Genomic DNA, 14,831 nt, shown 5'->3' with positions numbered 1-14,831 from the left:
CCAGCAAAACAGTCCAGCCTAACCATACCGGGGAACGCTAATCTATTTAAGGCAAGACACTACAGGCACTTCCTTGGTAAAGAGATATCCAAAATTCCTTCTTTAAACATTTTTGAACCTGGCTTTATCCAATGTTCTATTTTTTTTTTTTTTTTGGAAATGTATGCAAATTAGTGCATGTTTAATTAGATTACAATGCACCATTTGCATATTTTAACATAAGTTTGCAATTGCTTGCAATTCTTAATCTAATCAATCCACTGGGAAGGTATGATGATATTAATTAGTTGTTTTGTTTTTTACCCTATATTCATCCGTGGTGTCTTGTCTTAGAATCATTTCTTTTTATTAGCAGGAATCTGACAACAAAAGAATGATAACACTCAAGTCAAAATATAATTTTGAACTTCAAAGTAAAAAACATAAAGTTGACATTGAGAGAGAGGGGGTTATAATATGAACTAATATGAATGGAACATTCCGTTAGTTATGATGATGTCATTACCAGTGATTTAGTAGGCCTGTGTTGTTGTTGGTATTTGCTTCTATTGTATTAACTCTATCCATCTTAATATCATTTTGTACTCAAATTAACATAAATGAATGTAATAAGCAAAAAAAAAAAAAAAAAAAAACCTCACCTCAGAAAACGAGCCATTTCTGACAGGGACCCAGAGCTTTGTGTGGGCGGGCAAAAAGGTTTGTTTATGGGGGTATTATTGTTGCATTATTCCAAACAAATATATTGTTATCCACAAATAAATGTAAAGCGTTTCACAAAAAATAAATAATTTCACAAATCAATAGAATGAGATCCACAAATATATGCAGGAGTTTCACAAAAATGAATTAAATTCACAAATAAATACAATGACATTTGTGAATAACAAAAAAATCCACACATATATTTTTGTCACAAACACACAACTCTGCCTTTCATAAGTTGCATTCATTTGTGGATCTCTTCTTGCACATTTGTAAATCACGTGGATTTTGAAACAAATCTGTTTTTCAGCGGCACTGGCCAAAACGTGTTTGGTTGGAGCGAGAACGTGCTACGATTGGTCAGCAAGATATGGCCGTTATCTGATTGGCTTAAGTAGACAGTGGGTGGAGTCTACCTATTTGTGGATTTGTTTGAGTCAAGATGCTAGAAATGTTTCAAAATCCATGTGATTTACAAATGTGCAAGAAGAGATCCACAAATGAATGCAACTTATGCAAGGCAGAATTGTGTGTTTGTGACATAAAAATATATGGGTGGATTTTTTTGTTATTCACAAATGTCATTGTATTTATTTGTGAATCTAATTCATTTTTGTGAAACTCCTGCATATATTTGTGGATCTCGTGCGTTTGTGAAACGCTTTACGTTTATTTGTGGATAACAATATATTTGTTTGGAATAATGCAACAATAATACGCCTATAAAATAGCTACACTTTTTTTCTGCAAGAGGTAGATGGTATAAATTATGGAAACAAGAATTGCTTGCTTGATTTCACTAATCAGCAAAACAAAAATTATAGATTACATAAAACAATGCCAAGCAGCCACAAAAACATACAACAACAAATAAATAAATAAATAAAAAACTGTAATATCCTAATTAAGACGTCACATATGTATGGGATTAAGTAGAATATGCCATCTACTGCTGTAGCCATACAGACATACATGCTTGTGATAAAACCATTTCTTTATTTTCTTTTGTTGTCACTCAGTGAATTCAGGGCTTAAAAGTTAAATTTTGAAGTCAAGTAAGAACTACGTACATAACATACATAAATATACAGGCAGTATGTAAACTAAGCCAACCACCAACATTAGACATTAGGATGTCCCTGAATGAAATAACCTTTTTTTGCAGTGAGGGACAGTGGGCAGTGAGGCTCTTCCTGACTACTTTCAGGAGTTTGTCTGGATGTGTCACTGACAACTCAACTTACAGGAGGCAAAAGAGATCAGCAATAGAGAACAAGGCAGCTGTAACTCTATGGACCAGCTGAAAAATATCCAGACTTTAGTGCCATTGCAAGCAAACACACACACACACACACACACACACACACACACACACACACACACACACACACACCTCTAAAGTGGCATTACATGTTCCCAAGCTCATTCATTTCACATTTAATACTGTGAGCCAGCACACACACACACACACGCTGAACACAAGAATATTAATAACCTCAGTTCCATGAATAGCCAGATACACTTGCACTCACATACTTATAAATTCACACATACACACAAATATTCTGTAATGCTTCTGAAGGGACTAGGTCTTATACATTTAGGCATGATGTAATTCTGATGTAAAGAGAGTCCTATCAGTCTCTATAGTCACAGCTCCATGAAGTCTCTGTCCAGGTCCCTGTAGGCTTCATCAATGTATGTGGCAATGGCACATTGTGAGCTTCTACCAGAACCCAGCAGCACTGATACTGTTTCCTTCCAGTAGGTGAAGGGAATACAAGAACTCTGCAGACAAAGAGATACAAAAGGTAATGCCTTATGAACTCACAACCATGACCAAAATCATGCGTTTAGTCAATCAAGTCAAGCTCACGTTCTCCAGGCAGGTGCTGTCCTTGTTGAGGTAGTGGTGCTGCCAAAAGCGCAGTAGGTTGTGGAAGTTGTTGAGCAGGCAGCCGGGGTATTTCTCTGCATATTCCTTCTCTCGTAGAGCACTCAGGTAGAAAGGTAACTTCCCCCGCCTCCGCGCCAGCATCAGAACCACCAGACTGGTGTTTAGACAGCTCACATTCTCCTGTGATTGGTCAAAATCACAGCAATCAAACTTAGTTTTACATGTTCAAAGTTCTTAGAAACGTAATCTTTGTATACATTTTGGTTTTATAAAAACAATTGAATGGCCAATAATACATCCTTTAAGAATCAAGTCAATTTACGTATGCATTGCATTTTTCATGTATTTTGAACATATTTATTGATCTGGACAAAACATTTGTGTAATGTCAGTGTCCTTTAAATGAGCTCTCATATTTGATTCACTGATTCATTTGGATATTATGGGGCAACAGCATAAAATGGTTCAGCAGCCTTTTGGTCATGAAGTGCCATTTAGATCTTTCCTTTTATATTATATATATATATATATATATATATATATATATATGTATGCATATACAAACTGCGTATGTATGTTTATATACTAAATATTTACACAAACGCGCATATATATTATATATATATATATATATATATATATATATATAGTGTGTGTGTGTGTATATTTAGTATATAAACATACATACACAGTACTCAGCATTGTAAAATAAGCAAATTAGACAATTTTGCTTACACGAAGGGTTGAGTACATCCTTGCTTAAATTCAACAAACATATTCTATTGCATAGCATGTCCTCTATAACCAAGTATACTGCTCTGACCCTTCTTGTCATGGAATATAGAGGTTTGCAACAAATGTTCACATCCATTCTGTTTATCTTCTAGAGAATGACCTCCTTGCATGTCGTGAATCCACTCCTAGGTGCCTAACAGTAAGGTCAGTCATTGAGTGCCTTTACATGCCCACCGGTAAGCTGATAACTAAAAAAAAAATCAGCTTATTGAAATAATCAGTTTTCCCAGTTTAAAAGCAAACCAGTAAACTGCAATGCAAGTACACCACGTTTACATGACTTTATTAATAAACCGGTTTATTTCCTTGTAGTCACGTCAAAAATAATAATGTTTGCATCTGACTCTGAGTTTTCCAAATGTTATGTTAGTTGTGATGTTAAATAAAGCGTACACCGTGTCATGCAGTTCCAGGTGCAGCGTTTGGACTGAACCTCTTCTACTTCTCCTGCATGAGATGCAGACAAAATAACAACATCTTTACCATTTTCTGGGTCTTTAAAGCATCTGCGTTTGTGATACATGTCCTTATTTCATGCAAAACGCTAGCTCGCTCGCTCTGGATGCGTTTAAATCTGCTTAAAGTTTGCGTTTTTGTTACCCATCATTGATCATTTACATGCAGCGAGAAATCAGGGTATGAGGCAAAAAACTACCTGTCTCAACCGGTTTATTCGTACGCTGTTTATGACCTGGCATAATCGCCTTAAGAATGTGCATGTAAGCGCACCCAGTGTCATGTTAAAAAAAGTGCCCAATAGCACATGGAATCAGGAGAAGGTAGCATCTTCTGTTTCACACAATGGTGAGTGAATTCATGACACCATTGACTGAGCACAACTGCCCCACTACTTCAACCCTCACTCATTCCTATACAAGAACTTTACTACCACTAAACTTAACTATTGAGGCCAGGCGTTGTATACTGTATATTACTTCCGGTGCAATACCATACATTTTGGATGTTGCTAGATCCAAAATGATTAATTTGGTCTCATGAGACCAGAATATTGATTCTATATTTTGTTAATATAGGCCTTGGAAAAGACAATGAGTTTCTTGTGCTTTGGCTACAATAGGTAGTTGTTGTGTGCACAACAACAGTGCATTTCACTTCTACAAATTGTGTCTTACTCTGTGAGATTTAACCGTCACTCTTCTCAAAGCTTTTGCCAGCCATGAGACACTTGCTTGGCATTACTCCTGCTCTTTTCTTAGCAAAAAGAAGTTTTGTTTTGTGAAGTTGGAGTTTCTGTGTTACTTTTGCAATTTTTTATACTTAAAACATTGCTTTGGTAATTCTCGTGCCATTCCCCTTTTTTCTCGTGCAAAGAAATGTCATCTGACAATTTTCTTAACAATGGTTCCATTATTGTCAGCATTAAGTCTGAGAATGATTCAACTGGCATTAAAAAAAATGCTTTTAACTTGCACCAGAATTTTTATACATATATTCATATAACTTGCCTGAGTGAGAGATTGTACATTGATGATGCTGATCAGTCTATAAAGGAAGAACAACCTGTTTTCCACTTGAGCAATATAGGACAAGAGGCGACATTCTGAAAACACTTCAGCCACTGAGAAAAAGAGACAAAAGAAATACATTTAAAACATGTTTTGTCTTTCATCCATCTCTCCATTCAATCACTTGAGTCCAACCTTTCAGGTCATTAGTCTGACTCTCAAAGCGGTCCAGAGACAGGACGATACACCGCACCAGCATGTTAGAGTCCACCAAAGAGCTGTTGATCTGAGTCAGGAACATCTGAAACTGAGGTGTCAAAAGAGAGTTTTGAGATCTACTGTGTCACTTTAGTGTGTGTGCCACAAGAAAAATCAAGAGAGACCTGACTCTAATCCCACCTTCTCCTCAGTGTTGACATATTTGTTAAACCTTTTGAAGGCATCAATGTTGAACTTCATGAGCTCACCGAGTAGGTCAAAATAGCTCTGAAGGACATCATGTGACTTACAGCCACTGTCGATGATGCAATATAGAATGTGCTGAAAGAAAAAAAAATTGACAACTTAATATTTCTATAACTGTAGACTACCACTCAATTTTTTAACATTTCTGAAAGAAGTCTCTTATGCTCACCAAGGATTAATTTATTTGATATTTGAAAAAAGTAAAAACTGTAATATTGTGAAATTATTATAATTTAAAATAACTTCTTATCTGGATTCTTTGAAGAAACCTCAAAAGAACAGCATTTCTTTAAAAACAGAAATATTTTACAACATTTTAAATTATGTTGTTACAGTCCCTTTTGATACATTTTATGCACCCTTGCTGAATACAAATATGAATTTCTTTCAAAAAACAGTAGTGCAGCATTGTGTTTACCTCTAACAAGCCTCTTCTGAGAAGGAACACTTGATCGGCATAAGATGGCGTTCCTCTCAGAAAACTCTCCACTGCTCTTGCCTGCCAGAACCTAAAGCGAGTTGTGAAAAAGAAAAAGAAATGTCATGTGACCAGTCAAACTCAAGACAAAAGTCTTAAAATGAAGAGGCCAGCGAGTGGAAGGAAACATTAAGAATATAAGTGAAGTTCTCACCTGAATGAAGAATCAATTGGCTCTTTCTTCATTACTGAGATTAACCGTGTAAGAAGACCTTTTTTACCATCACACACAAGGTTCCTGTAAAACAATTGACTAAAGTTAATATAAACCAATTAACCAGCAGTTCAAAACAAAAGAATTAGGAAGCACTAAAATATATGATATGAAAAGGGTCCCCATGCCTATCTGTGTTATTCAGTGCCTCCATTTCAAAGATGTTAGCAGTCAGGTAGATGTCACTCAGTTCATTCAGCTCCTGTCCACTTAGAAGAAGGTACTTATTTCTGTGATTAATAAATAGTTGGTTTAATATCAGTTTGATGTCATCTTTGAGTGTAACATTCCCTGATTCTTGCGAGGTGCAAGAGGTGGTGCGATACTCACTCATGGTGGTCACTGAAGCTCTGCAGCAACCTGAGGAACTGGATCTTGAACGAAATCTCCTGATGTGCAGGAGAAAAGAGGCTTATTGACATCTATTTGTAAAAGTCATTTAAATAAGTCTGCGTAATGAAGGGCTGCTTCTTACTGGACTGCAGTCACAGTTTTGGTTTTGTCGATGTAGGACATGACCAGATGGCTGCTTTCTCCAGATCAGCTTATCAAACAGGTTATTGAGTCCTGGAATTAACTTGAACTCTGCCAACATTCTGTGAACCTGTGTAACAAGAGTAAAAATATATAATCAAATGTTTTAAAATACACAATCGTTCAAAAGTGTGGGGTCAGTTTTTCAAACACCTAGACAATAAAGAAATTTATAATAAATGCTGTTTGAACTTTCTAATCATCAATGAATTGTGGAAAAATGCATAGCAGTTACAGTTGATCAGCTGTTTTCAACATTGATAAGAAATGTTTCTTGAGCAGCAAATCAGCATATTAGAATGATTTCTTAAGGATTATGTGACACTGAATACTATAGTAATGATGCTGAAAATTCAGCTTTGCCATTACAGGAATAAATTAGTTATAGTTACTTTAAACTGTAATAACCATAATATCGTTTTACTGTATTTTTGATTAAATAAATGCATCCTTGGTGAACATAAAAGACGTAAAAAAAATTAAATCAGAATTAAAATTAAAAAATCTTACTGACCCCAACCTTGAGTGGTAGTGTATATGATTAAAACAAAACAAAAAAAAAACACTAATGTTCATCCCTAATCCCCTGTCATTTCACACTGCCATACTGGCCATTAGCATCTGCTCTAGAGGTTTTTTCCCCCCATTTGAAACATGATTTGGGATGAGCATAAACAGTAATTGATCATTCCAGCCCTAAAATAAATATATTACTCAACTTTACTAAGTGACTAGTAAGTCTGGATGGTTTATTGTCAAATTTCAAATGCATTAATATTCACAGTCATTTCAAACCTGTTACACTACCTGATTCCGCTGTCTGCCCATAAGCAGCACACACAGTACATAGAGAACCTCCACTTTGTACATGATCTCGTGCACGATCTTCATAGATTGGGGCAGTCTGTGTCTGAGTGGACTGGAGGACAGGGAGCTCTCATCAGATGACTCTGAAAGACAGCCAATCAGAGTGGGTGAGACCAAGTAACAGCAAGGAAAGAATGGAGAAGCAGCAGAGCTAATGTTAATAACAGAGTAAGAAAGAGATCTTACCTGTACTGCTCTGCTCCGCTTCTTCAATTGCTAACTGCATGAGAGCATCCAGCACCAGTGCATTGTCAAGCCAACTATGCCAGTCCTCCAGCTCCAGCCGGGCAGAGGCACCCGCCGCCTCTGTAACTTTCCGTGTGGCGAGCTTACAAAGGCGCTCAATAAAGCCTGGGATATTCAGCAGAGCCACTGCAGGAAGATCAGGGCAAGTGTGTGATCATAGTAAAACATATATTACTCTTTTATGGATCAACAGCAGTCATGTTTTCTAACCTTGGTTGCTCTCAGAGCGTGATGTGCACGTGCTGGTCTTTAGTTGGGTACTGCGGGCAAGGAGGGTGTGTTTGTCATCTACACCAACATCTGGCTCTGATATGGTGACCGAGAGGATACGACAGAAGTTGGCCAGCTGCTGCTGGTTGAAGCTCTGGACCAGACTAGCCAAGTTGGGAATTTTATCTAGCTGGATGATTTCCTAAATTCAAATTTTAAAATAAATTATTTACTATCCTGCTAAAACACAGTGAGTCCATCTAAAAATCTTACAAAACACTTCATAAATTTGAAAAAAAAAAAAAAAAAAAAAAAAAAAAAAAAAAATAATATATATATATATATATATATATATATATATATATATATATATATATATATATATACACTGCTATATATAGAAACATATACTTCTTCATATATTTTAAAGAAAACCATGAAACATTTTTTGGGATTCTTTGATGAATATTAAGTTCAAAAGAACAGCCTTTATGTTAAACAGATTTTTTGTAACATTACAAATGTCTTTACTATCACTTCTGATCAATATAATGCATTCTTGCTGATAAAAATAATTTCTTAATATATATGCATTTGCTTTTACCTTTCGGACACTCAGAATGTCCTCAATAAGAGTGGCAGTTGGTAGGAAAACCTTTTTGTTGGACATGAGAGTGAACAGGAACATGACGAAATCTTCCCTCGCTGCAAGTCTTTTTGTAACGCCCTCTGTCTGACAGAATAAACCAGAGGCTGTTGCTTACAAGGAAACAAGTTAAATACATTCATAATTATTATTTCTGTCCTTTCAGAGTCATGCACATTTTATTATACTTACACATATACAGCAGTTGTACAGTCCACTTAGACAATCCTTGATAAGATCATCACTCACTAAAAATAATGAAGCAAACCTTTAATGAAATGGCAAAACATCAAACCCACCATCTGTTCCTAAAAACAGTAAGCAATAACAACGTTGGAAATGATGAAGCTTGGATTTAATATTTAAAAAAGCTTACGTATGGGTAGGTCTCCTTGTACTGTGAGCGTTGGTCTCATCAGAATCTCTACAAATAGCTGAAGACGAATGACAAAAGCATACTGAGTAACTAACAAATCTAGATTCTGTGATTGCCGGTATGATAATTACAATAACAGCCAAACTGCTTCCTTCAAATGTAAAAAAAAGTGCTGGTTGTAAGATTTTGTATGTTCTCAAGTGTGCAGTATCTGCTGTCTTTCCACACTGCAAGAGCAGAATAAGTGGACCGAGTCAAGAACATGCAACACAGTGCTTAATAAGATTCACTGAGTGCTTGTGAGCATGTAATCATAAAAAGAGCATTATAGAAAATTTAATGATGGAATGACAGTGAAAGTACTGTATATTAGTGCCATTTTTTTAAAGCACAACCTCTGCTCTGCTTTGACAAATCTATCTGCATTTTGCTTAGTGTTCATTTTTAAATCTGCATATACTCAGCTGTTTAATAACCGAAAATTACCACTTCAGTATACACTACTGTTAAAAAAAATGAGGTTAGAACATTTCTTTTTATTATTTAAAAAAAAAGAAGTCCCTTATTCTTACCAATACTGCATTTATTTGATTAAAAAAATGCAATAAAAATAGTAACACTGTGAAATATTATTATAAATAAACATTTGAAAACACTTTACAATAAGGTTACATTTGTTAACCTAATTAGTTAACGTGAATAATAAAAATTAACTCAAATTAATAGTCTATAGAAGCAATGTTTATTTCAACATTTGCTAATACAAGAGATAACTTAATTCACTTACTAATATTAATATTTATACAAATAACATTATATATGGCCCCCAAATTTTGGAAAGTATTGTTTTTTTAGGGGCTCTTGAGCAAGAACAATTGAAAACTAGAATAAACAGAATAAGATATAAAATATAAGAATAAACAGAATAAGAATAAGCATTCACATGAATGCCTTCAAAATGAATATAATTTATCTGGATCATTATATCATTATATTTAATTAAAAGTAACTCACATCAACTCCTCCAAACAGGTCAAACGTATATGTATTTGGTGAAACCGACTCCTGCGGCGTTTTACGCTCCTCTGTGACAAATGACATGGCCTCCATAGACAGCAATGATGACAGCTCCTGCACAGTCACAAAACAACTTAATTAACATCTGATCACAAATTATACAGATGAGTTTCAGGCGATGTATTTTGTTTTAATGAACAGCGACATTTTAAATACCATGACCATGCTGTCAATCTTGGAGAGATCACTGTTAGGATGGCTGCTCTCGTGAAGCCTCCTCAATAACGCTGGTATTCCCTGCCATTGAGCTCTTTTATCCCTCTCCTCCAGCAAAGCCACAGGAATCTGCATTCAACAACACAAATTCAAGTAAATAATACATTTCAAATATATGAATTGTTGCTCCTATTTTTGTCATTGACAGCACTAAATATCTTAAGCAATCAATGTAAATACAGATAACATCAGTATCACATAGATCATATCATGTTTGCCAAGTTGAAAAGCAGGAAGAGAATCACTAAATCAGTTTTTCCAAGTACAAACCTACAACCACACATTTGTCATCCGCACTACACAATTCGTTGGTCGGATTATCGCTCTCAATTAAATGCAATACATGACTCTTTGAGAGTTATTTTATATTGAGGGTTCTTCAGGCCCTCGTATGTAAACAGTGTCTAAGAAATGTTTTAGAAGCCGTATGGGCCTTCATATAACGTGAAATCTCACCTGAGACCCTCTAGTCAACCCAACACCTGTTATTTGGCCTTGCCGTATTTTATTAAAAATGTTTTTGCAAGAATTTCCTCTGCTTGTTTGGGTCGGTGCACATCCAGAACGCCTTGTCGCCATTGCTGTTTCGCTGACGTTGTGACGTTGAGAAGTTTCCACGAAACCAGCGGGGATGATACAGTTAATACAGCTCCCTACAGGGCTGGAGTGGTAACTACAACTGCCGTTTATTTGACGTCACTGCCCCTTTGTGAGATATTATTAGTATTATATTTAGTTATATAATTATATAAGTAAATATTCTTTGGTCTCTTGGAAAGTAATTTCATGCAAATGTAATACTTGTGCTTTAATTGGCTAAACACATTCATAAAGTCCCCTCCGATCAAGAAGAAAATCCATAAGAATTGTATATTCTTGATGCTGCTCTGTTGTTCTCCATCTTCTCCTCTTCACACGTCGCCTTAACGCCCGTCAATGTCGAAATGTTTGAGATGGCCAATCAAATCAAAAGAGTTGACTGTAAAAATAAAAAACAAAAAAGGTCTCACTTGTCACTAAAGACAAGCACGAATTCCAATGCTGCGATTTAGTTCTAGCAGTGAAAGACTGGTAAGATACGCAGCTATAGATTTAGTGTCTCAAAGATGAACAGTCTTACGGGTTTGGAATGACATGAGGGTAAATAGACCTAATTGTGATATAATTTTTGGGTGAACTAACATTAACCCTGTAATACAGAAATGTTCAGCGACCGACAGTAGGATATATATTCAGTGATGGAAACTGCACAAGCTTTTTATGAAATTTATGAAAGACCTTTTTGAATTAAACATGTTATAGGCTACAATTCATAGACTAATTCATAACTGAATGCAACAAGAAGAGAAACATTTTGCGGTTTGACATATTGATATGAATAAGAGTGATTGTGTGCATATTTTAAAATTAAATAAATAATATTTGCTAATAGTATAAATTAATAAATATAATTATTATATAATTATATTATATATTAATTCTATTATAAAGTATAACAATAAATTAACTTATTTAATAGATTTTTACCATTCTTATTTGTTTTTCTTTATATCTATAAAAAAAATTGGAAAAAGTGAAGCGCTGTGAATACTCTCCAGATGCACTACAGTAATGTTGTAACAGTAAATCAAACATTTTTGAGGAAAATATGCATAAATAGATAGGCCATATATATGTAGGGACATGGGGACTTATTTTATATATATATATATATATATATATATATATATATATATATATATATATATATATATATATATATATATATATTAAATAGACTAAAAAACATAAATATTTTCTATGCATTTATTTCAATAGATTTGTAACACTTGTAGAAATAATATAAAGATACTAACATAACACACATAAATAATGGTTTAAATAACAAATAAAAAGTGTTTTTTTTCTTGGTCCACCTACATTTACTGTACACAGCAGGACAAATAAACATTGAGGTTCCTGTAGTTTTGCCCATTTAGGTGGCGTTCCCATAACTTCATCTCATGGGCGATGATGAATGAAACCCACTCACATAATCGACATCATCAAAGGAGATTTAAGTTATGATAGAACCCAATAGGAACTCAGCGCACACCCTCTGAGATGATAAATGACTGTAAGGAAAGAGAGACGTGTGCCCATGCTCATGCATTTCCTGAACACACAAGGAGAATCAGATGAGACTGTGTGCAAGAACTAACCCAACATCAAGGAAATGGGCGTTTCTGAAGTTGCCCTACATCATCCAATTTACTGGAGCTGAAAAGGGAGGAAAGTAGCAGCAGTCAGACCTGAATAAACACTGAACGAGTCGATACATGGTAGATTTGCCTCTGCTGGATTTGGATCACATTTGGTGAGTTTGCCTTTATTTTTTATCTGTTTTTATTGTTTATGGTTTTAAATGTTATTTTTTAAATATATATTATTAATAAAGTTGAACCACAAAATACAACAACTTAAGATAGTTTACTACTTCCAACTCTGCTGTAAAAAAGAAAGTAAATTTAACAAGGTAATTATCTTGAACATCATAGTTTTATTATAGTCAGAAGTGTAAACTGATTTAGAAGTTTTTTTTAAATGTAAAAAATGTCTGAGAATTATTGAAGACTGTTTATGAGAACATGGCTTTTCCCTAGGCTGTTTACAGTGTCTCAAGACTTGGAAAAGTCTGAAAGAGTGCCTTCATTTCTCAGCTCTGGGCTTCAGACGTAGTCAATTTACTTAGTATTTTTACTTCTTGCCCTTTTCTCTCCTTAGGTTAAAGGCGGGTTTGTTAAACCTCCTGTCCTTACAGAAAACCTGAGGTTAATCGTACAGTTATGCAGTATTTTGAAACCTTGACTTAACATCAAATATCAATCAACAATAGCATTTTGTTTATTATATAACAATTTTTTTACACAATTTATTTTCTTATACTATATAAGAACATTGTAATTTATATAAAATTATTTCGATTTTTTAAAAACATTTTAAAAGTGAAATTTGTTCATAAACAATACAAAAATTATACGTTACTATTTTAAAAGTTCAAAATAATATTGAATATTTGTGAGATTAAGTGAAAGGTTTGTGAACAATTACATATTAATAATAGGTAAAATATTTAAAATGGGTTAAAAGTAAAATGTGTCCTGATTTACAACACAGAAATGCACAGATTATAAAGTTTCAGATGTTGACAGGTGTTGTTTATCACCATGGCGTCCCTTCTGATATTTGTCACGCTGCTTCATCTCATCACATTGGCGACCCTCTTTATAGCCACCATGGAGAAGGTAAGTATACGAAACACTTTATCCCCAAAAATTTTGAATAACGTGCATACATCTGAAATGATTAATGCGTAATTAATAATCTGTATGACCAGTCATGGTGGGTTTGGCAAGGCACAGAAAACTCAGACCTGTGGTACAACTGCCGATTTGACAATGAAACAGAGGCGTGGTTTTGCGCGACATCACAAGAGACAGGTAAAAAAAAAAACTTTTCAGCACTTAAATAATTTTGAGAGATGGGACTTTATTGCAATAAGCACCACCAATCAGAACCTCAAAGCTGCCTAGTATAGCCTTCATGTTATGTTTCCACCAGAGTGGCTTCAAGCGGTCCAGGTTCTGATGGTCCTGTCCGTGGTTTTCTCCTCCATTTCATTCCTGATATTCCTGGGACAACTCTTCACCATGTCTAAAGGAGGACTCTTTTACCTCACCGGCGTATGCCAGGCATTTGCCGGTAAGTGCTTTGAATTGATTTGCTTTATTAGGGTAACATTTTCAAACCAAGCCAAAATACATAAACTCATTTCAGTTGAGAGGAACATTTTTCTCTAACCTTTTCTGTCTCCTTTCAGGCCTCAACGCCTTCACTGCCGTGCTTATTTACACTCTGCACAATAAAGAAATCCTTCAGGACACTCGGGAGTTGAGCTCGGGACACTTCGGCTACTGCTTTTTCTTGGCATGGGTTTGTGTACCTTTGCTTCTGTGCAGTGGTATCATGTACATCCATCTGCGCAAAAGGGAATAGCAATGAGTCTCCTAAAAAAAGACAAGCCATTCGAAGAATGCTTGCTGTTGGCATACTCCATTGAGTGATTATATACTTCATGATATCTCTATGCAATAAACAAGACATTTATTTTTCTCTTATTTAGGCCGTATTTAGCCACACATAAATATACACAGCTGAAATATAGCCCAGACACAGCCCATGCCAAATATCAAGACAACTTGGTTAACTCTTAAAGGGCAACCATGACTAATATATCCGATTAGCTGAATTATATCTAATTTAATATAAAACGGGCCGTATAACTTAATCTCATTTAATACTAAAGGGATACTTTTATACATTGCAGTGGTATCCATATGCTAAAATGTTAAGCTGTATTTTTATAAATAAATCTGATTAAATCATTAATGTCCAATTTCATTTCATTACTGTGCTTAAATGTGAAAATATTATTCACAAATACACTGCAAGGCGGTGGACTCTGCAGACCTTGGGAGTGCATGACAAACTCATGACTCCAGTTTCTGAACTAATAGCTTCCATCACGCCGTCTAGCATGATCTTACGACAAACAAAGCTTTCAAAAACAAACTGCTTCTGACATGCAAATGTCTCATTT

At 35.0% G+C, this 14,831-nt stretch overlaps 2 protein-coding genes across 2 annotated transcripts; one reads left to right on the top strand and one right to left on the bottom strand.

Moving 5' to 3' along the window:
• Positions 1-1,681: 1,681 nt before the first annotated feature.
• trpc4apb (transient receptor potential cation channel, subfamily C, member 4 associated protein b) lies at positions 1,682-10,800 on the bottom strand. Its single transcript, XM_067446470.1, has 19 exons — positions 10,649-10,800; positions 10,133-10,261; positions 9,914-10,030; positions 8,900-8,957; positions 8,716-8,771; positions 8,482-8,610; positions 7,878-8,079; positions 7,608-7,793; positions 7,362-7,504; positions 6,496-6,624; positions 6,351-6,409; positions 6,149-6,250; positions 5,961-6,044; positions 5,747-5,837; positions 5,263-5,403; positions 5,059-5,170; positions 4,864-4,976; positions 2,582-2,782; positions 1,682-2,493 (listed from the first exon to the last, which is right to left on the bottom strand). The coding sequence occupies exons 1-19, from the start codon at positions 10,769-10,771 to the stop codon at positions 2,356-2,358; spliced, it is 2,313 nt and encodes a 770-aa protein (XP_067302571.1). The 5' UTR covers positions 10,772-10,800; the 3' UTR covers positions 1,682-2,355.
• Positions 10,801-12,218: 1,418 nt separating this feature from the next.
• On the top strand, positions 12,219-14,773 carry emp3b (epithelial membrane protein 3b (MAM blood group)). Its single transcript, XM_067446469.1, has 5 exons — positions 12,219-12,548; positions 13,384-13,476; positions 13,569-13,671; positions 13,793-13,933; positions 14,052-14,773. The coding sequence occupies exons 2-5, from the start codon at positions 13,399-13,401 to the stop codon at positions 14,225-14,227; spliced, it is 498 nt and encodes a 165-aa protein (XP_067302570.1). The 5' UTR covers positions 12,219-12,548; positions 13,384-13,398; the 3' UTR covers positions 14,228-14,773.
• Positions 14,774-14,831: the final 58 nt, after the last annotated feature.

This window comes from Pseudorasbora parva, chromosome 6, assembly GCF_024679245.1.
Source record: "Pseudorasbora parva isolate DD20220531a chromosome 6, ASM2467924v1, whole genome shotgun sequence".
Lineage (NCBI taxonomy): Eukaryota > Metazoa > Chordata > Actinopteri > Cypriniformes > Gobionidae > Pseudorasbora > Pseudorasbora parva.
The sequence above is the reverse complement of the archived record's forward strand: the minus strand, read 5'-3'. Positions and strand labels throughout refer to the sequence as shown.